Raw genomic sequence first — 23084 nt, forward strand, 5'->3', positions numbered from 1 at the left:
ATCTCTATACAAACCACGAATCTGTCTTAAGGAATTTTTTTAATGTCATTATCACTTGCCTATAGATGCTGTTTTAAAATAAAGCCCCCAGAGATTTGGATTCATGTATTACAACATGTACCAGAAGAGATGAAGTTTATCCAGCTCTAACTCTGATTCTGTTTCCCAGCTGCTCTGTCATATGTTGTAAGGTTACATCAGTTACTAGGGAAAAAGGATTTTTTTTCCATGAGGTGATCTTACTAGGACTAAAGAGAATTCTATACAGATCACCTGGTTCTGTATGCTTTAGATGTCTGGGAAATAGCAGCCAGTCAGCCATGCTCTCATGGATTTTTTCTTTCCTTCTCCCTTAGGAGAAAATAAGAGCGATTAAAGGCAGAAAACAGTGTCATTTTTCTTCTCCTGTCTATATTTTACATCCTGTCAATTTGCACCATTTTACTTTCTGATCACCACAGTGCACCATTAGCTTTGCAAGCCCGTTCTCCTGTTGACATTCTTTCACGGCAAGTTGTGATCATTGCAGCACCCAGAAGCATGCTAGATGCTTTAGACAACATAAGGTCCCTGCTATGAAGAGCTTACACTATAATATTACATTTGATACAACAAATGAGAGTGAAGGGCTGTGGGGAAAGAACTAGGGTTGTAAGTGCTAACATTAGACAGTTACTCAGTTCGGTTATGGGTACCTCTAGATGGCTCGGTTACTGTATAACATGCACACGTGTATGTTAATTAACTCACTTCTGATAGGAGACCAGCAGGAGTGAGTTTTTAGATGGGATCTGAATGAGAAGAGGTGGGTGGCCTGGTGAGCAGGATGGGAGAAGGCGTTCTGGGCATAAGGGGCATCACAGAAGAAGATACTGAGGTGGTTTGGGGAGGAGGAAATGCAAAAGACATCAGGGTTTGTTGTTCAGACAGTGCTCAGAGTTTCTGATGAAAGGGATGCTCCAGTGTCCCACGCGACTGGAGTGTCCCCGGAACATACAGCCTATAGAAAAATGGACTTTTTGCTAAGAATTTGGTGCTTTCAAGAAGGTACTCCGCTTCCATCTCCAGAAGAGTCACTTTGTGACTGATCCAAAGCCCGCTGAAGTCAATGGGATGGTGCCCATTGACTCCAGGAGGCTTTGGATTGAGCTCACATCCATGAGAAATTGACAGCACAAAGTTCCCCCATATCGTCCTCCATGGCTCAGAGAGGTGACACCCATGAAAGCTTATGCCCAAATAAATCTGTTAGTGTTTAAGGTGCCACCAGACTCCTCGTTGTTTTTGTGGACTAACATGGCTACTCACTGATACTTCATCCCTCCTTTAGTACTCTAAACTGCTGCAAGCCCAACACCACAGCCTGGGTGTCTGAAATACAGTGACTCAGGCTATAGGGGAAAAATTAATTCTCTTTGCAGAATTACACTCTCATCAGTTTAGAGAGGAAAAGAAATAGACAATTGTTTTTTCCTGAAGGAAGAAAAAAAATCCATAAGACGGTGGCGGGGTGGGGAGGGGGTAAGGTTAGTTGATATTTTTTAGACATCTTGTCTGTGCAAAAGCAAGGACTGTGCACTGTTCTCTGCTGGTTCCCCTTTCATCATTCTCCGTGTGACAATCAATATTGGAAAACGTGCTTTATTCCATTCCCCCTACTGAATAGCTGCCGTACCAAAAACACGACAGATCCATCAAGAAATATAACAAAGAGAAGACATAACAATGCCATTTGGGAGAGGTTTAGTGTCATTGAATTGTGCTTTAGGAGCCATTCCCTCTAGCACAGTTTAGGTTAAATAACAAAAAAACAGAAAGTTGCATTAAAAAAAAAGAAAAGAGTGAGTCAAAGGGAAAGATAAGAGCTTCTTTGGCTAAATGGAATCTAAGGGTTCTAGAAGTGCCCCCTTGTGGTTTAATTTAGCCTTCATGACTCTCCATGCTTGCCAGCCATGGGGACCATTTTTAATTCTGGTGGCAGGAGAGCCACAATTGCTTGTATGAATAGCGGTGATTTTGATCATGTGGGTAATAATCACCGACAAGGCAACAGATGCGGCTGTAACAATTGTTCTGAAGGCAGATATTCCTGATGCGACAGGAGGGTGCACTTGACTTAACATCCTCAAGGATCAGGCTGTTGGGTGATGAGGGACGCAGAGGCTTTAACAGCCCATGAGTCACAGATGGTGTAAGACTTTGAGTAGCAGAGCCCAGGGCTGCTGAATGGGTGTTTCGTCTAGAATGGATCTTCTGGTCTTGCTTTTTGGCTGCTGGGCAGCCAGGGGATTAATCTTTCCACCAGACTGCTGCCGTATCCCCAGCTCAGTTCCAATGTATTGAACCAGCAATGCTCGAGGAACTTTTTGAATGGCATGAGATTTTCCAGGCACTTTAGGCACAATGCTGGTTCTTTCAGGGACTGGATGCAGGAAGTCAATGGACACTGAGCTCTGGGGTTCCTGATCCAGACTCCACTTGCCTACAGTTTGATAAACCAGCCCACTTCTGCTTCCCTCAAGACACTCAGAGGCCCCCAATATTTCTGCAGGAGAAAAAAAGTCTGCCCGAAATGCTGTACCCTGGTGTGGCACACTCAGGGTTAGAGCGTGAGTTTAGGCACAGCCCTGAACAAGGCTTGGTGCGTGAGCTGCATCACCCCAGGAGTAGCCTCAGACACCCATGTAAGTCACAACTCCTGCCTTGTTTCCTCCCTGCTCTAGAGGCGGATACCAGCAGAAATCACCATTCTCTCCACGTTGGCTCAGCTACTCTGGCAGACAAGCTGGGTGGAGACAATTCTCTCCCCATTCATCTGCTCTGGGCAGGGAGGAAGTGGGTGGCATAATGCCACCTATTCCTGTGTGCCCAGAGGCAAGGTCTATACAGCCAGAGTAGAATTAAATCTTCTCTCTTCCGCCCTTCCCTGGGTATGTTACCAGAGTAATGGTCTAACCCTCACATCACGGGGAACCTAAAAGGGAAGCCGTTTGCACTACTGAAAGCTGGGACCACTGAAAGGCAGATGCTGGAATGAGAATGGACACTGAAATGAAAACAAACAGGGAGACAACTGCAAACGCTTGCTGCGCTGACATTTTAGCTGCTTTTGTTAAGTGTGGTCTTCAGCGTTTCCAGTGTCAATGGTTCTGTTCAGAGCACTGCTATTAATGCCATCTGTGCTTTGCTTGGAATAACAAAAGCACCTACGCCCGGGCCTAACTTTAAGTACGTGCATAAGCCGCATTGACTTTTAGCGGAAATCAAGTACATGCTTGAAGCTAAGCACCCACTTAAATGCTTTGCTGAACATGGGCTTTAAAAAGCAGCAATGGCCTATGAGAGTGTAACAACAGGCTGTGGCCTCTAGAATCTCAGGCCTATGGTTTGCCTATGGATTTGAACCCCTCTGCCATCAAGGGCAATGGTCTGTCAGTCTCTTATTTCCCTATTCCCAGAATCGCCAGCAGCAGCCATCAATTTCTTTACATTGAAAAGTAATGCAAGTGCCCAGCTCTGTGGTTCACAGCAGGACAGCAGCTCAATCCGTGACTAGAACTGAGAAACGGGGGGAGATTAGAGAGGTAACTCAATGGTAAATATTGACCCCTCCATATCACTTCTCTTCATAGCACTCATTCTCCCCCTCCCTCCTTGCAAACTTTTTACAACTGTTTTGTATTTTAATATTAAATGTAGCCAGTTCTCAGGCCCGCTTGTGCTGTTAGCAGGAAGCGAGTGGAGAGGAATTCTCTCCGAAGCTAGTTTGGTTCTTGGTTTTGGGAAATTTGGGGGCATCAAGCAGGCGTGTTAGTGCTTTTCTGCCGGGGCTAGTGTCACTGCAGTTAATATTATGCTTGTCTTTTATTAGTTGTGTTGAGGTAGCACCTAAAAGCCCCAGTCATGGACCAGAATCCCACTGTCCTCGGTGCTGTACAAATACCTAACACAGGCACTTGCTGTATGTAGGTCTCTGGCAATGCTTCTAGCATTTAAGTGGCTGATTTCATTTAATCAAAAGCTGTTGAAAACACTTCATTGCAATGATGCATGATTTGGAGCTGGAGGTAGAAAAGGGAGCACTATCCTGCAGTGGAGGGTCATCACTTCAGCCCATTTCCAGGTGATGCTCCTACTTCAATAAAGCACATTCCAAAACATCAAGGGGAAGCCAGAGGGGCACTGCGGATGGCTGTATTACAAGAGGCTCTGTCCCTTCTGAAACGGGGTATCAAAATCCCACAGAGTGGCACAATACTTCTCAAATGCTTTCCAGGCCACTGTCAGGTTGGAGCTCAACAGGTAGCTGCCCAGCAAACGCCTCCTGAAAAACTGCGGCCGCAGCAGTAAATGCTAGCCAAGAATTAAAACGTGATCCCCCCAGGCCTACCAATCCTTCATGGTGCCCTGACTGCACTGAGACACCAGTACAGCCCACTAATGTCTCGTTCCATAAATCATTTGTAGCCCATCGCAGTAGCCACCCAAAATCAGTAGGGCTTAAACACACCATTTGAACGGTGAAGTTCTGCAGTGCCTGACGCTGTACATTAGGCCCTGCCACCAATTTAGTATTTGCTGCATTGACAAAGTCACTCATCATTCAGTTCCACTCACACACCAGCCCATGCTAATCAAAACTTCTCCCGCAGCACACATTTCCAAAGATACATCACGGTAGGCAAAGATCTGTCAAACTAAAATATACACAAATTAATTAAACAGGCAACTCCAGGCCGCAAGACCTGGCAAAGAAAAAAAAAAAAAAAAAACTAGGGTCCTTGAGTAAAGGGCATTTAGGGACACAGTGTTGGAATTATGCCGGTCAGGAAGCCAGTCAGACTGAGCAGCTTTTACGGAGCAGGATTCCCCAGGCAGACCAATCATCAAGCTCATCTAGCTCAAAACTCTGGGCCTGATCCTGAGAGGTACCGAACGCTGAAGTCAATGGAAGCTGAGGGGAATGGCACTTCTTGGGATCAGGCCCTAATTTCTCTTCTCCTCAGAACTGCTTAGTTTATTGCGGGAAGGTTTTAGTCTTTATATGATGTATAAACTTTCTGCTGGCTTCTGTTTGTGGATTAATCTCCCCAAACTCCCTTCTTGTAGTAAGCAAACACACTGGGTCAATTATTCTTTGTGATGTTACAGAGACACCCTGATCCACTTCCAAAGGACCCTCTTTGCACAGAAGTTGCAATGATTTTTTCCCAGACAAACAAAGCTTCCTTTATCAGTCCCAGAACTTCTGGCTTCCTGTGGTGCAGATCTCCTAACTCCAAGGCCTCACCTACACTACCAAACATTGTAGCTATAATTCTGCATTGGTGATCGGTAACAACGGTGGAAGCTGGAGAATAGGCAGGGCTCAAGCATTGTTACCACTGTGTAAATGCTTAAATTCTGTCTCCACTATTGCTGGCATTGATGGAGAACTGCAGCGATGAAGTTTGTCATTGTAGATGCTTTAAAACAGCTGTGGAATGGTCACTCGATTAGCCTCGGTAACTAAAGTAAGCTATTAAGAGGTGAATCATTTTTCACCAAGGAGAGCAGTATTGATCCATTACTGAGATTTTAATAGTTTTCCTCTGATGGATTTCAGTGTACAAGAAAAACAAACCAAAAAAAGACAGAGCATCCAATTGCCCCATACTCAACTAAAGATAATTTTTTAATTTTCTTTAGTGAGTTGGAGGATAGTAAATAATGGCTGGAAGTCATCATGGAGATGACTGGCTCTTGGCCGACATAACAAGTCCTGTCTGATTCCAAAAGGCTAGGTGTTCATCTCTCAATTGGCATTTTTGTGGGCAGTCTCCGAATGAGAGGACAGGAACCCGGATTCCCCTGTTGTTTCTAGAGGTAATTCCTGTGCCACAGGGTTGAGGCACATCAGTGGAGACACATGAACAAAGCCTGAGCTGTTTTTACACGTGTGTCATCAGTCCTTGAGCCTGTGAATTCAGCATCTTTGGCAAATACATTCACATTGACGTGACCATTTTCCTGCCCCACGCAGCTGAAACACTAGCTTTGCTGTTGTGATGCTCTAAGAAAAAGTACTTTAATTCATATCAAAAATTGGCCTTTTTAGCACTACTCACAGAGATAATAAACCTAAGTGTAGGGTTTCAGTAAACTAGTAGAGCACTCAAAGGAGAACCATAATTTGTTAATGAGAAGCCACATGGAATTTCCCCAGCTGTAAACAGAGACAAATACACATGTATGAAATGATCCAACAAGCTCAGCCATCCTCATTGCAAATTAGATTATACACATTGGCAGTGAGGGTCTCTTCCAGGCCCTCCGTTTGTGTTCGTTTTTCCACTGACATTTTAAAATGCCACAGGGACACATTTATGGGGACAAAACAGCAGATGATCTGGTTTTCTCCAAATATATTCCTGGGTGATTAATATGCAATGAGAAGACTATAAAATCAGAGGATTATATCAGCCCGAGCTTCCTGAGGAAGGAGAAAAATGCTCATAATAAACCAAACACAATCGAAAAAAATTGAGAACCCATCTGCCCAGCCCTGAGGCAGATCCATCAGACTGTCAGGATAAGCTATGACAATTGCCAAGATTTCTCTATTAGATTTGACACATATGCACCTTCACCTAGCCGCTATGCAGCTTTATTTCCAATACAAATCTTGATTTAACGACTCCCCTTCTCTCAGCATTATCAAAGCCTAACTCAAGCCACTGACCAGCACTGTCCAAATTCCAAACAAACGGAGATGGATGCAAATTAAACAAGTTGAAAAAAATCTAACAGGAGTGAAATTATTATACAAACTGCAAGGAAAAACTGACACTTAAATAACCTGAGGGAGTGAATGCTGAATTGTGGAGTCCTCTCACGTGCCACCGAGGTGTGTGCGGGGGAAGGCAGAGGCAGAAATTACCCATTACAGTTTGTTAATTTTATTTCCAGCTTCTTGTATGGCCAGGTGCCCATTTCTGTGAGCCTCACAGAATGCCAATGGGCACAGGCCCACGAAGCGAAAGAACATCTTGTTCACAAAATGGCACAAGAACTGAACAGGAACTTGAGTGTAATGGACAGAAAAGTAACTCTCTCTGGGATTGCTTTAGCCACTTTTCTCGGGGCAGATTCTGAGACCACAGGTAGATTTAAAAATACGGAAGCAAGACCCTCCTCTCCATCTTAAAAAAATAGGTCAACATTAAACTGGAAAAAATACTGGAAAATATTAGGGTTGGTTGAAAATTTCCCATCAAAACTTCTCCCACTATCTGAAAATTAAGTTTTCAGCTAAATAAAAATGTGGATGTAAAAGTGTCTCCTTCCCTCAATTTTTTTTTTTCATTTTTCAGCTGAAGTTTTCCAGTTTGGGGCTACAGGGAAGGCTCTTTTCCTCCCTTGCAGCTGTCCCAGAAACGAATCACAACTGATTCTCACAGCAGCTCTGCAAAGGTAGGTGTAGCAGAATAATTCTTGTGTGGAAACTGAGGATACAAGAGACTAGCTCAAGCCACTCAGCAAGATGATCCGGGAGGTCTTTTCCCTCTCTAGTTTATAGGATCCTACAACTACCATTAGCCACATTCAGACCATGCCCAGATGAGCCCTCCAGATAAATGCCCTGAGCAGTAGAGTTCAAGGGTGGAATTCTAAATAGCAAGTCTCACAAGCTACAAAAATAAAAATAAAATCCAGCCATGAAGCAAATTAAGTTCTGTCTTAGAATCACCAGAGAGAAAACGATTGTGAAAACAAAGGGGATTTTTCCTTTGGCTTGAATTCATCAGCTCTCTCAAAGATTTGGAGGGCCAGCATTATCCAGCGTGGGCAAGGGAACCTTATCCAGCTACTTGCTATTGCCACAGCTGCCATGTTCCGCATTGTGGCCATTATTAGAGTACGGTTTGCAGCCTTGTTGTAGCTGTGTTGGTCCCAGATTATTAGAGAGATAAGGTGGGTGAGGGAATCTCTTTTATTAGACCTGAGCTCTGTGAAACTCAAAAGCTTGTCTCCCCCACCAACCAAAGTTGGTCCAATAAAAGATATTCCCTCACCCACCTTGTCTCTTGTTAGAGTATAGAATAATTGCTAATTCTACATCAGACACCGCCCACCTTTGGAGATCTGCGGGAGGTAACACTGGGCATTCTTCTATCCCGTGCTTCAAAATCAATTAGCATTGCTGGATAGAATCACCAGCTCCTAAACACGCAGACTCAGGGTTGCCAAGATGTCATGGGAGAACATGAATGCAGTTTGAATTTACTGGGTGTCTGTGCAACCCACCTCCACCCTTCCATAACTGCAGCCTTACAGCACTATAAGGAAAGAAAAATAGAAGCGCCAATCCGCTGGTCCCATGCCACCCTGGCAGCCAAGCCCAGGTCTCTGCATCTGGCTGGAATGCATGAGATCAAAACCTGCCTTTCAGGACACAACAGAGGAAAAAGCTACTTGAAAGGGCCCCAAGGCTTGACAGCTAACTGCTGCCTAGAGTAAGAGGAAGGCATTGTCGCTTCTGAAGCCATTGCTGACAAACATTAAAAGATTAATTTGGATCTACTGGCTGACATGAGAACCATTTAGTAGATGAAGCCACAAGGGCGGCGAACTCCAAGTGAGGTTGCAAAGAGAGAATGCTGTCCGCGGCATTCTGAATGGCAGCCCTGGCAGCCTGGGATTTACTATAAGCTGAAAGACAACAACTAGGTGATTATTAGAACAAAAGGGAACAATAAAACCTCACTTATGGATGAGGAAAAGTAATTGTACCTCTGCTCACGCTGCACAGCAGTGTCTCAGTGTCTGGGAGCCTTGTACCATCACTAGTGCACTGGGGTAATTCTGCCCCCCTATTCTGTGGCTATGCGCATGTCTACACGGCGATAAAAGACTCATGGTCTTGGCTGGCTCAGCTCAGCCAGCTCAGGCTCACAGGGCTATAAAACTGCAGGCTTGAGCTGGAGCCCAGGCTCTGAGGCCCCGAAAGCAGGGAGAGCCCTGCCTTAGCAGAACAAATTTGATTCCACAGTTCTGGGGCAGAATCGAGGCAGCAGGGAGAAAAGAAATTCCATGCATCACAGAGCCCAGCTTTGTGGGTGCCTCCACACCCAGGTTTGTGGGGATAGTCAAGATGGGAGCAGCAGCAGTGTCCTAACTTCCATGTCTGCTCTGAACAGGGCTAGTTGACATGATGGTCAAAACACGGCTAGCCCTTGAGTACTTATGCTCCCTCTATTGCAACATCAGTAGTAGCAACACGGGGACATTTCTGTTTAAAAAGGCTAAAGGTAGACACTCCTTCATTTCAGGGCAGGCAATCACTGAACTGTGACTCTGGAGACTTGGACTATATTCCTGGTTCTGGCCAGAAATTACATGTGACCTCAGGCAAGTCACATGAATCTCTCTGTACCTCAGTTGCCTACCTCATAGGGACATTTGCAGGCTAAATTCCTCAGTGTTTTTCAAGTGCTTTGAGATCCTCAGATGGCAGATGTTACAGAAATGCAACGTAGCAATCATAAAACAAACAAATTAATTCCCAATAAATGCGGAGAGGCTCAGAGAGCAGTAATCTGAAAGAACCACTCCTAAGAGTCAAGTATTCAATCCCAGGGATGAATCTATAAAGAAGAAGCACTTCTACTATGATGAGTCAGTGTCCTCAAGGTTTCTGCTCCAACATCCTGCCCATTGGATACATTTCAGTGGGCTAACTTTGGAGGGTTTGGCTTTCTTTCCATTTAAGAAGGGGGGGAATTGGAACATCTGTAGTATCTTTTTGCAAGCAGACAACATTTGCTCTTGTTCAAGAAGGCTGTTCCCTCCCGCAATACATTTTCTTACTACTCTGGAGGTTCTCCACGCTCCTAGAGATGCTCCAAGACACACTTTGGTAAATTCGTTGCCCTAAAAAAGCACTTCTCCTGCAGAACAACTACTCTCCAATTTACTGCCTTCATTTCAAAGAAGAAATTTACACCATGGTATCCCTGGTACTTTCAAAGATAAGAGAACACCAGTGTTAGTTTCAGAACCATGCCATTCAGGAGGTCGTAAAACTCCCAGTCCTTCTAGGCATACAAAGGTTGTGGGAATTCTGCTCCAATGTGTGTGGGGGAGGGGAGCGGGGGGAACAGCACATGAAATGGTGTTGCTTTCATCAGACTGCAGACTGCCTACAGCTGAAAAACCCATTTCCTTAAAGCATTAGATGGACCATGGACCTCACCACGTGGGACAGAAGACGACATAAAAGAAAGGAAAGAGGAGGATGAGGGAAACGCCTACAAGGAGGGGATGTAGAAAACAGTCCTTTGGGGGCATAATTCTATTGTCTCTCAGATTCCCCACAAAGATGTTCATTGGAGACTTCCTTAGTACCCAGCCCACCCAGATCCACGGGGTGTGGGCTGGCCAGAGGATTTGGCCCTATGGAAGGGGCTTTACAGTGAAAGGTTACAGCTGCCATGAAATGAGGCTTTGTTTGAGATATGTACTCTTCAAAGGGCATTCTGATTCACACGTCTCTGTGCAAGAGACCCCATTTTGGTGCACCACTCCCTGGCCAGAAATGCATAGCCTCAGATACACAGCTATCATTTTGGACAGTCACATGCCTCTCCGGTCTAGTGGAACTGTACACCACCAGGAAGTGTAACAAGCTAGGTTTACAATACATCAGTCAAGTATGCTGACAATTAATGGAACAAAATGAGAATTCTCTGATCATTTTGAGAAGTGTCAGACAACAATCTTAGCACCAGCACCAAAACACATCAATACAAAGTACTGGGGGCAAGACAAGGCCATATTACTGCCACAAAACGCTGACATTTAGATATTTAAGAAGCGGTCAGAAATTTGCCCTTTTCCTTGGGATTCAGTCATAAATGTAAATTACTACTCAAAATATTTCATGTTAATTCATTTTTACAAACAGCATTGTGCAAGATAGCTAAGCAAAAAATTATGCTGCCCAATGCTCTAGGAATGGTTTTGAATTACTTCGCAGAAATGTCTGGTTCTCCAGGGGTTATACGAACTTGCCAGTGTTGTCTTCAATACTTCAATTCATTACCAGATTCTGTTTACCAGACAAAAGCCCCAGTATAGAAAATGGCACTATTATTGTGCTTACCTTGCGGGGTTTTTAATTGACACATTGCCTTTATCATAGTTATACCAAGAGGAGGGGGAGACTGATCCCAGAAAGGAATCCACTGTCCAGTAGTCAGGGCACTAGCTTAGGGTTTGAGTTCAAGTCCCTGCTCTGCCACAGATGTCTTGTGTGACCTTGAGCAAGTCCCTTAGCCTCTGCCTCAGTTCCCCCTCTGTAAAATGGGGATAGCGGAACTTCCCTACCTCACACTAAAGCAGGATAAATGGATTTAATATTGTGAGGTACACAGACCCTATAGTATTAGGGGCCATATAAGTACTAACATAGATAAATCACTGAGCCTAGATCCAAATCCTCAGGAAAGAAAGTTCAGAACCAAGGTTTGGCCACATATATTTGAATATCCCATATTGTTCTCATGCAATGAAGTACATAATGAGAGGATGCACAGGCTATGCTATATGGAAATGTGCCCATTAACAACTAGACAGCAATGAGATGGATGTTAGGTGAAAGCCAGACTCATAACCAAGAATCGTTTCATAGATACCATAAACCATTGTATTGTATATGCTTGTCAACGGCAGGTGATGAAATCCTTCATCTTATTTACTAACTGCTTTTAGTGTGAATTACTATGGCTGTCATCTCTCTCTGCTTACAGCCAGAAACTTAGACCATCTGCTGTTCATTACCACCTACCCAGTGTATACACAGATATTGTAACCAGACTTTAGACACCAAGCATCGTCTTCATTTGTGTGACAGGCCTACCTTCAACACAGCAGACACTGTTATTCTGGGCCCAAAGTCTGGCCTTCCTATGGTCTCCAGTACAGCTCCTGCCCAGAACGACTCGGGTGAGACATGTGGGGAGTAATTAAACAAGCATCTGAACTAAACCTACACTGATCATAACCCGGACACCTGGGTTACTCTGTCCGGAATGACCAAGTTGCAGAGAACCTGTGAAATGTCAACTCCTCAGAGTTTGACAAAGCCTGGAACTTGGCCGCCCCTTTTCTCCCGTATGCCTGGCTTGTAGCACTAACTGTTCATAGATGCATTCTGATTGGCTACAAGTGTTATCACTGTCTGCTGACGTCATACCCATCTTTTAACTGCCTCTGCCATATAGGTCTGACAGCACATGGTTTAGATTCTAGGTGGCAAGCATGCACCAGCAAATTCGTTAAGGGTGATTAAGAAAGTTTTCATTCTCTTCAATTTTCCCAGTGGAACTGGATCAAGCAGAATTTTATAAAAGCCGTCTCTCCCACTGTGGAAAAAATGGTCTGTAAGTCCATCATTAACATGCAGCCTGAAGACAGAAGAATGCATATGAACACTAGAACAGCTCTTAATCCTTTGCAGCAGCAGATGCAAAATGCTTATAAACTTCTGCAGCACTCTATGGCCCCCAATCCTGAGGTGTCCGATTGCCTGACTATTCATCTTCACAACATTGTGAGGCATTTTACAGATGGGAAACTGAGGCACAGAGACACTAAATAACATGCCCACGGTCATGCAGGAAGTCTGTGGTAGAACTGGAAACTGAATTTGGGAATCCCAAATCCCAGACCACCACCATAACCACTGGGCTGTCCTTCCTCTCCAAGCTCCCTTTGCCAATATCCCTGTAAGGTGGAGAAATACTTTTCAGAGGTGGAAACTGAGCTGCAGAGAGGAATAGTGGCTTGGTCCAAGTTCACTCAGTGAGTCCATTTCAGAGCCAGGAAAAGAACCCAGATTTTCCGATTCCCCCTGCAGGGGTTTAGCTACACAACCATGTCCTCACTCCTGGCATTGCATCTGGAAGGATTAGAAACTTTCACAAGGGAAGAGTCAGTGACAGAACCTGACAGAGAGGAGGTGCATGAAAGTCTGACACCATTAGGAATTAACTCCTATACAAGAGCTTAATTTTACAATGGTAAATTAAAAATATTTTCAAATGAGATGGAGTTGAGCTGCTAAATTCAGTTCTGGATCAGGAACTGGAGGGCAAACATGCACCCATATACACCACTCATGCCCCCTAAATTCAGAGCTGTTTGGATCTGGGCTTTGGGATCAACCCATTGTTTGCTTATATAGGTCTAAAAAGCTCCATAGATACCGTTCTTTGTTCCGGGCAACCGTAACATAAGGCTGATATGTTCAGCACAACAGTCACACCATACAATAAAACATAAAGTGTGGCTCACCTGACCTGCACACAGAAATATCCACCAGTCATAAATTTCAACTCTTCCAATGCTCAGCCCATGCCCTCCCCCACAGCCTGGAGAAAAAGATGGCCTTTGTAGAGTGCTCACAGGTTAACAGATCTGAACTCTGGAGAACCAAGGGGGGAAGCAAGTTCCAAAACAGAACTCTGACAGACAAAACTTCGCCAGCAGCTCGAGCATCGCTGCTGATCTCAGCTGGGGCCATCTGGCCCAAGGGGAGAGGCGATTTCTCAAGTAACCAAGGCCAAATCAATTTTGTAGGTTACACACTATGGGAACCTACTTAAATTCCTGCTATGGAGACCTCACGAAGGAAGCAGGCTACAGCATTCTGTGCTCACTTCAGTTTCTGAGCAGCCTTGCATTGCATAAAATCTAATCTAGAGGTGGAACATTGCATGAAATCTAATGTAGAGGTGTATGAACATTGCATGAAATCTAATCTAGAGGTATCTGAACATTGCATTGCATGAAATCTAATCTAGAGGTGGAACAAACCTGTGCGACCGTCCCTGCATCAGAGGAAGGGCTGCAGGGTTCTTGTCTGACAGATATATTAAAAAAAGCACATTAAAAAGCCATCTTTGTAACAGCCTTGATCCATCACAGTGCTAGACCCAGCTCCAAAATCCCATTCAGGGCTGTGATTCCAACATCCCCATTCCCCAAGCTCAGGAGGGTGGGTTCAGACCAGTCTCCCATTGCCTCAAAGCCGAAAAGATGAGGGCATGGGGGGAAGGGAGGTGAAATGCCAAAGACACGGGAAGAGAGACGTGATTCTACCAGCCAGATGCAGCTCAGTGAACAGGACTCAGGAAAGCCAAAGCAAATGTGTATGGTGAACTCTTACCAAACACAGGGTCAGAGCCGGGATACGCAATACCTCCTGACTCAGTTTCAGTCCTCTGGGGGTTCCAAAGAGCAGCTATTGTATGGGTCTGTCCCCAAGGTGTCGTTCCCAGAGTGTCTTGATACAGTTGGATGTGAACCCTGTAACATAACAAGATGCTTGCTGCTCTGAGTGCCCGTCTCTAGGGAGCTCAGCAGCTGACATAACTGCGTGACACACCTGTTACCTCTCTCCAGCTTTTGTGGGACTCTGTAAGGGGCAGGGGAGGGAGCAGGATTCTACCTGTCAGTTGCTGGTGATCCTGTTTCTCTTTTCTGCACCCAATGCCCTAGGCTGATATTAAAAAAGCCAAAGAGTCCATTTAATATATTGCAAATAGAGTTCAATCTTACAAGACCACATTTGCCGGCGAAAACCTTCTGCTCAAGAAATGATAAAAAAAAAGAATAGCTCTGGGGGTTATTACCCAAAAAAGGGAATTTTAATACTGACTATGACATGGAAGTGTGTTTGACAGCAGGTGGAAAACACACCCAGACACACACACACACCTACTCAGCAGCTTGGTTGTTAATATAAAAGGGCTTTAATGGACTTTGCAGTCACAGTGAACCTCTCCGCTGTCTAATTGCATTTGGGAGCTTGCACAGAAGTACAAGCCATTTGTTAATGCCTGGCTGCCCCCCTGGGGGAGGAGTCATCACTGGCTGTTTAGAAATTACGCTTCCCAAACACTCTGGGATGGTTCTCCCTTCCGCTGAAGTGCTTGATCTTTAAGGGATGTCGAGGTTAGACTGTTGCTATTTTCCTCAGTGGAGTGCTGGGAAGATGCCAGCCAGGAATCTAGCTGTTTTGCTCACGGTGGCAAGTGGCCAAAGCAAAGCTCCATATACTTGTTATTTTTGTTTGAAAAAAGAAAACAAGCAAATTTTCACTTAGAATTTAGCTTTTGTTAGAAAAGGGGGTTTAAACAATGGCTCCGAGTCCTCGGGTTCAATTCACAGCTACTTCTGCTCAGCCCTTTGTCCTTTTCAAGCTAATAAACTGAGCTCTCTCCAGTGTTCCATGGAGAGAGAAGGGAGGGTATTTCAGAAGAGGCCTTAAACACTAGCTATTCTGCATGCACATTTTTGATCTCTTAAGATTGCCTCAGGGCAACTGGCCAAAAATTCCCCTCTTTCCCAGCTGCATGCACAGGATAGGATTCTGTTGCAAAATTGCTTTTTTGTATTAAAAAAAAATCCATGTATCTGGTATGCCAGGGAAATCAGCAGCACATGAAATGGGAAGGTACATCCAAGTGCACGTATTTTTATGTCCTACAGCCTGCCAGCAGCTGCCTACCAAACACAGCCACCTTAAGCCTGCCCCAATGCCGTTAGGTATTTAAAGCATGAACTAGGTCGGATTCTTCCTGTGGCTTCTCAGTGTTCTTTCCTGTCACATGTTCCCTTCTCTGAAGTCCTCCCTGCACCATTAACTCCACTCAATACAGGAATGAATGGCTGCAGCTGAATCTGTTTAAAGTTCCCCATTTTGGTTCCCACAGTCAATAGCCAAACTCCACAAAACCCTGTTTCTAGGAACAGTTAAAGTCATGTGTCCTAGACAAAGCCAGATTCTGCACTCTGTTCCACCCTGCTGGGCTCAGGGAGGTTGCCCAGGTTGGAATACAATCAGCCCAGATCAGCCCTTTGAGACGTAGAAATAACTCCAATGGCTCTCCTATGTACTAGGGCATGAACTGAGCCAATCCTTCGATGTCCCAACGAAAAGTGCTCCGAGTTCTGTACACCCGGGAAAATACAGGTCTCCCGCTTCTTCGCTTTTAGATGTTCAAATATCAAACACCTGAAGAATGTATTATTTTGAAACAAGCCCACCTCCATTTTTCTGCACTGGATCCCGAGCCACCATGTTGTTACGGCTGAAATCACTGAAATGTGAAATATTCAGAGAAAAATGAAGCCTACAAGTCTAAGCAACGGGCTTCAGTCTCACAGTGAACTAATCTGCACCCCTGGGAACAGTCTGTAATATTTTTGTTTTTAACTTCCACCACCACTTTATTATTTCAGCCCAGACTCCCAGCAACAATTCTCATAGCTCAGCTTAGCGGGACTGCCAGAGACTGTGCAGCGTCTGGCTTTGGAGGAGATGGAATATCTTAAATCAGCCATTCACCACTTCAAAGCAATCTTCCCTCTTTTGTTACCTGTAAGCAGCAACAGTGATGCATAAAACTCCTGATTCAGACTGCCAACTTAGTTATCAGGAAGTGGCACACACAGGAAGGAAGCAAATCAGGGACAGAATTCAGGAAGCCATGGTCAGTACAAGCTCTGAGGGCTAGACCAGGGTTCAAGAGATCAATCCATTCTTCCCATAGGCTATGAGCGGTTTCCAGCTAATACTTTGCACTCCACATCTAACCTACAGAATGTCAAAATCATCTCTTAGTTCACTTCAGTGGAACTGCAGCTGAGCCCTTGTTTATACTGAGATTTGAGCCCCTGTGATTGGCATTGGTGCAGGGACCCCATGCCTACCTTAGCGGACTGCAGAAGTGCACCAGCTGCAAGCCCACTGACGAGGCCTACAAGGGGAATTGGGTCCAACATGTTTTCTTGTTGTTACCCCTCCCACTTCCCCAGAGGCAGCACCCCCACAGATATCCTCTGGAATGTTGATACACGTGATGGTCTCCTCTAGAACCCCTGCACTTTCATTAATTCTGCAATGGCTCTTTTCCCCCCCTAATGGGACACTGGATCTCCCCCACACACACATATTCCTTCCTTGTGACAGGTTTGCCCCAAAGGGGGGTGTGGAGTTCGTATCACACAAGGAAGGAAGGGTTGGATATCTGGTCTTGGCTCCCAGCCCTGGGCCAGGAGTGCTGGGCAGGCGGAGCATTGAGTCCCAGAGCCTGGCAGAGGGAGGATGCCCCTTGTACTTCTCAGTCGGTATCTTTCTGGCTGATTCGCAGCAGATGGGCTCCTAAGGGCGTTCCAGCAGTAAGTGCAAGGCCCTTTAAGGACACAATACAGCTGTAACCCGAGAGCCCCACCACCACTGGGAAGAATAAGCTGGCAGGGCATGAACAGCCACAGAGAGTGAAGCTAGCTGCGTTGGCAGCTCTGCCAACACAGAATCAGACCTACCCTTCTAGGCATTTAGGTGTACTTCCCACAGGACTATGTACCATTCAGAGCTTGTAAGCACCTTTGATGAAGGGGGCATAAGACAAGCAACCTGGCAGAGGGGAAAAAAACGATCCTCGTTGCACCACGGAGGGCGTGGAAGAACGGTGCCAAGTGAAGTGAGGCTCAGATGGCTACAGCGTGCTGAGACCACAGAAGCGTGCCTGCTGTCGTTCTAATCTACCTGCATGCTGCCTATTTGCAACTTCCCAGACATTTGAGACCATGCCCCACCAAGTCAGACGGCAAAGACCCGCTAGATCCCCAGGTGGAGGGCACATGTTCCCCTGAGAGGGAATGTATACAGGGAAGCCAAGACGTGCGCTCGAGCTCAGCCAGAAAGCCAGGTGCTGAGCACTCCATTCCGGACCCTTGGGAGTGCAGTGTGCACACAGCACAGTTCTCTGTGGTATCCCCCACCCGCTCATGCCACCCGTGAGAGGAGCACACCGATTCCAATGCCTTGCTTCGAGGGTACGTTCCTCTCTCCGTCTGTTCCAACTGGGACCACGTCAGCTAATTCCACAAGCGTTGCTATTTCCCCCCTTGCCCAGTGACATAGGGGGAAAGGCTGCTTCTGCAATGGCTAATTCCTCCCAAGCAAATGCCAAACAAGTAAAACCTGACATGGGCAGAAGCTTTCCTACTGTGACTCATTTGCTTTGGAAGGCTGAACTAGAAAAAGCACAAAATTACACACTGGGAAATACAGTACATGATCAGAAGTGAGATAACCCATTTGTGCTGATGGGGTGAAAGGCTGAAAATAAAGGGAGAATAAAAGGAATACAACACAGAACAAACAGAACAGGAAGTGAGGGACCACATCTGCATCTTTACCATAATCAGGAAACACTATGGAGGAAGAAGCCAGGAACTGAATAATGCAAGTGCAGTATAGAACAATATTCTGACCCATCTAAGAAATGGTTCATAGCTCCATGCACCGAGCAGCTGTGTGCTTACAGAAAGAAGCTGCAGCATTTGTATATGCAAGTACTTTTATTATTTTCATGTGTGATCGTACATAAATTATTCCTCAGATGTGGGATCATGCATCTCTGATTCTAGTTCAAAATATGGTGCATAGGGACAAAGCACAGTATTGTGTTATCACCGTAAAAAAAGCTTCATTTTTATACTGCACAGATAATGTGCAGCGCAAGTTAACAGTTGTGGGTAGCAGCACTGGAGGTCTCAGTGCTGCCTTTCAGATCTGCTTTTGCTAGTCAAAGAGACTATAAAATTTTCAAAAGCAACTGGCTTTCTCCTGATCCTGCTGCCTAATTCACAATTGAACATTAGGGGTTGAGGTGGGTTTTTGACATGTCTACCAAAAGCAATGCACTCCGCCACCCCCGAGAGCCGCTGACTGCACGGATTTGTTCCTTATATTTAAATAAAAATGTGCCACCACCCCCACCCCTCTAAACCTCATGCACCACTGCAGCCCTGCAATACCTTTGTCCGACATCACTCCCCAAGGATCCCATCCTCCGAGCTGGTAACAAGGGGCTGACCCCATGGACATCCTCTGTCGTTGCTGGTGGGACAGTTTTTACATGTGAATTGATCTCGGATGGGGAATTCTTCAGCTTGGCTCTTGCCATTCTAAGAGCTTTGGATGCCTCCTACTTCCTCCTCTTTTCCCCCTGATCTCTCTCATACATAGCAATCTTCATACTGCCTGCAGTTCAGAGCTGTCGGCATGTACCACCTCCTTCCTCTAGTCACTCTCCCCACCCGCAGCTGCTCAGTGGAACAATCCTGCCCTGTAGATTTATCTTGGTAGCGAGGGAAATTAAGGAAAAGTCCATGGTCGTGCTGCTGTTATGAATCGTGTGCCATGAGGTAAAACAGCAGAGACGACAAGAGATTCATAATGTAGGAGCCTGTATAATGGTTTCACTTCATAAATAAAAAACAATTTGTTTCGTGCAGTATATCCTTTGCCTTGGCTGGCTGATTATTAAAATGACAGGATTGGTTTTATGACTGCGCCCAAGACAGCAGTGGCTTGTGGGGCAAGGGATCACAGAAATTATTCTCCATTCCCGTAGGTGGGAGATGTTATTTCCCCCTCCCTCCCCCCAGTTTCTTTTTGTAAAATGTCCAAGTGTGAATTTAATGCTGGTAAATGACAATCTCAGAGGCTGAGTCCTCACACAGCACAGGCTTCGCCCACATTGCCCTGTTTACACACTTTAATCCGGACTCAAAAGGAGCACCTCTGTGGGTGAAGGGGAAGTCCATTCAACATGGGCCATTAAATCCTTGGTCTGGCTACTGAGAATGCTACCATTCATTAGCACCCACCATAGTGGTGGTTTTGGTGATGTGGGCACTATCCCCATGAAACTGGACTTTCACCCATCAACCCCACTGCTCCTTGTCCCTTGAGCTACCATCAGTTGCAAACAGCTTTCAGACACTACTGGTTTAGGCTGGATTCAAACCAGTGACTTTTAAAGTAACTGGCTCTTCATCCCACTACCAATGTAACCTGTGTTTCTTTGGTTAAAATACAACTTTGTTAGGCAAGTTCTCCAAGAATGCAGAAAAGTAAATAAATCTTAATTACTAATAAAAATGTCACTCACATTTTAGTGATCATCCAGGAGGTTCCCACTGATATTCCTCTCTTCAGATCAGTTTGCAACACATCAAACAGGGGCAGGAGGGGCTAGTTGCCTTCAGGATTCTGTTAAAGAACTCTGGCCAGGTTCATGCAGAATTTATATATTCAGGCCAGCCAAGCGTGCACTGGGAGTTTCAGCACCAAGGACAGCACCGAGGGCGCCTATTGACCATTTATATGCTATTTACTTTAAACAAATATTTAAGATGATATGTGAGAACAAGTCTGAGGCCCTACCATATCCTGTGTGTTGCTGAGCTGCTATCAAGATTCCACAAGCTAAGCAAGGTTAATGCGAGTCAAGTACTTGGATGGAAGACCTCCTAGGAAGACTTAGGTGCTGCATGAAATATCCTTGAGCGATTAGATGGTGGTCTACCTTCTGAGTCGGTGCGGTGCCACTGCAACATCACCATGCCAGGGCGCATTGTACTACAAGAGGTGCTTTTCTGGAGAAGACTTAAAACCAACTTGTGGTCATTACAGCTTCCACTTCATTTTTCATTCATCCACTGTCTTGGCCAAATTCCCACTCTGGTAATTCCACTGGGGTCACCTAAAATTCCTTTTGCCATTTCAGTGTTATAGCAAGTTATTCTATACTCCCTGCCCTGAAACCATTGTGCCCTGTGCTGTTTCACCGCAAAAAGGTGGATTGGTTGCATTGGCAGTCAAAATTATCCCTCCTCCACAGGAGGGTTGAGCGGCTTAGTCCAGTCATATCTGAAAAGATGAGGAGAGAGCTTGAGAAGGGAGAACACTGCAGAGGCAATCTTTCCTCACTCACCTGGAATGACAGGAGGAACGGGTAGGGCCGGAGAGCTGCAGTGTGGAGCTCTGGTGGGGATTATATTTCTTTTGTCGCTGCAGGAGATTTGCGGGGCTGGTAGAAATATTTCAAAAGAAAGTTGGGCTCCCAAATAATCAAGAGTTTTCACAATAAGGTGTCTGCTTTCCCTAGAAAAGTTTGATGTTGAATCAAAAATCTAAAACCCCAACAAACTGAATCTTGGTGTTTTGACAGAAGGTTTTGTTTGCTGTTTTTCAATGAAAAGTCAAAAATGTGTTGGGGGGACATTTTCCTGCCAGCTCCAGTTATTGGATTTGATCTGAGAATAATAAAGGGGTGTTGATCTATATGTTACTTTTAAAATACTGACCAGAGCACCCACCACTGTGGATTTGCACCAACTTACAACAGATCCAAATAAAACCATGAGAAAAATGCAGACTAACCCTCCTTCACTTACATAAGTGAAATATTAAACTTAAGCCCTGATTATTGTTATTCCTATTATTTTGAGGTGCAGAGAGGCTCTTTACCTAACATACAAAGGGATGTACATGGCATAGCTGGGACGAGAGCTCGAATCCAGTTCCCTGCTCTAACGATGAGACCACATCCCCATTCCTTAAGGGAACATCACTATTAAGCATATTCTATAAAAGTTTTTCCCCCCAACATAAAATAGATACAAAAGCAATGCCAGTTACTGACGTGCCAGCTCTTAAAACAGCCCCATATACACCTTGATCATCCCTACACGGTAATACTTTGATTCAAGCCTTGCAATTGGTTTCTTACACTCAAACTATTCACTCATTCCTTACATTAATTGATTACATATTCATAAGCATGAACACAACTGGTGATATACAGCTTTAAGCAAGCACCTAACATCAGTGGGACTTCTGCTGCTGTTTGTGTTTTTGACAGGAAACCGTGCAAACTTCAAGAGCAAGGTAACTGGCAAAACAGGAAGTTGTTCAGACTGCTTGAAAGGGCAGATGCTGGGGTGCGGGGGCATGGGCTTCCCTTCCTCCCCATGAGCAGGAGCTGCTTCTGCCGGGGGGAGGCTGAGCCATTCTGGGGTTAGCGTCTGGCTACACTGCAAACCAGGGATTTAATGCTTAATTACTACTTTGCAAGCGCACTACAAACTGCTGATTTCTCATTTCAACATTTGCATTACCCTGAGACCACTGCTGAGTGGCAGGCTGGAGAAAAGAGATGGAATTGTTCAGAAAAAGTCATGATGGGTATAACAGTTGCTGAAAATGTGACTGCAAAGAAAGGATTTCTCATTAGATTCAACTGACTCCATGGCAAATGCACCCTTTAATATTTTCCTTTTGTTTAAGTAGTTTCCAATATTGGCTGTCAAAACTCCTTTTGTGCAGCCATTCAACGTATTAATAATAAATGTGATCATGCATGTTAGAGCTATTCAATGGAACAAGAGGGCTTTAAAAATTACTATGATAAATGCATTTGGTATTTATTGAAAGCTGTTAGAATGGAGAAATTCTCTAAAAATCAGCAAGTGCAGCAAGTTCAAAATAAATCTTTTAAAAATATGGAGCTCTAAGTAAGCTATATAGCCCATAGCAAAACTTTAAGCAATAAAAAAGAACTTTCCTTTATACACTACATTTGGCTAGAAAACTTTTATGCAACTGAATTCATTAGTATTTAACTTGTGGACATTTATTTTGCTCTTATGTGTGCTTCTCCATGGAGGAAGGTTGGGTTCTTTGTCCAAAATAAATAGATATTACAAACACTTAAAGAGATACTCTAATTATGACTCATTAGAATAACTTATCTGAAACTAAAAACTGGCCTCGCCTCAATTTGAATACAAACTCTGTTGAACAGCCAGAGAATTGGATGGTTTCCCCCACCCGAGCCCCATTGCTATACTAAAATCTTCCCTGGGCTCTGCTCAGAGACACATGCCTGGCTAGCTAGAAACATGCTCTGTACAAAGGTCAGTATGGGTGACAACTCTGGTTTGGAAGCATCAACAAGAAAATGGAGCCCCGGAAGCCACTTTTCTTTTGCAGCCTTGGGTCAGTGAATGCATCCAAGACACAAGCACAGCTCTGACCAGATCAGAGGCTTAGCCTTGGAAGGAGGGGTGAAAAGTAAAATTAAAACATTTATATGCAGTTTAAAATAACTAATTTGGGGAGAAAAAATAATCAGCAAATCTTAAGATTCAGGCTGACCTCCGACAAGTCACCTGAGAAA

At 44.8% G+C, this 23084-nt stretch overlaps 1 protein-coding gene across 11 annotated transcripts in view; it reads right to left on the reverse strand.

Annotated features, from left to right (window-relative positions):
- The window catches only part of KCNT1 (potassium sodium-activated channel subfamily T member 1), a 197918-nt gene that overhangs the window by 106840 nt on the left and 67994 nt on the right, over positions 1 to 23084 (reverse strand). For 3 of the 11 annotated variants that reach the window (XM_043530481.1, XM_037879948.2, XM_037879952.2), the window contains exon 1: positions 18874 to 19117. The exons of 6 other annotated variants lie outside the window; for them this stretch is intronic. In XM_043530481.1, coding sequence (XP_043386416.1) covers positions 18874 to 19022 — 149 coding nt within the window. In that variant the 5' untranslated portion in view covers positions 19023 to 19117. Of the gene's footprint in view, positions 1 to 14209; positions 14274 to 18873; positions 19125 to 23084 lie in introns of those variants that run through there. 2 more of the 11 variants (XM_043530480.1, XM_043530483.1) reach the window with 2 other exon arrangements.

This window comes from Chelonia mydas, chromosome 16 (assembly GCF_015237465.2).
Source record: "Chelonia mydas isolate rCheMyd1 chromosome 16, rCheMyd1.pri.v2, whole genome shotgun sequence".
Lineage (NCBI taxonomy): Eukaryota > Metazoa > Chordata > Testudines > Cheloniidae > Chelonia > Chelonia mydas.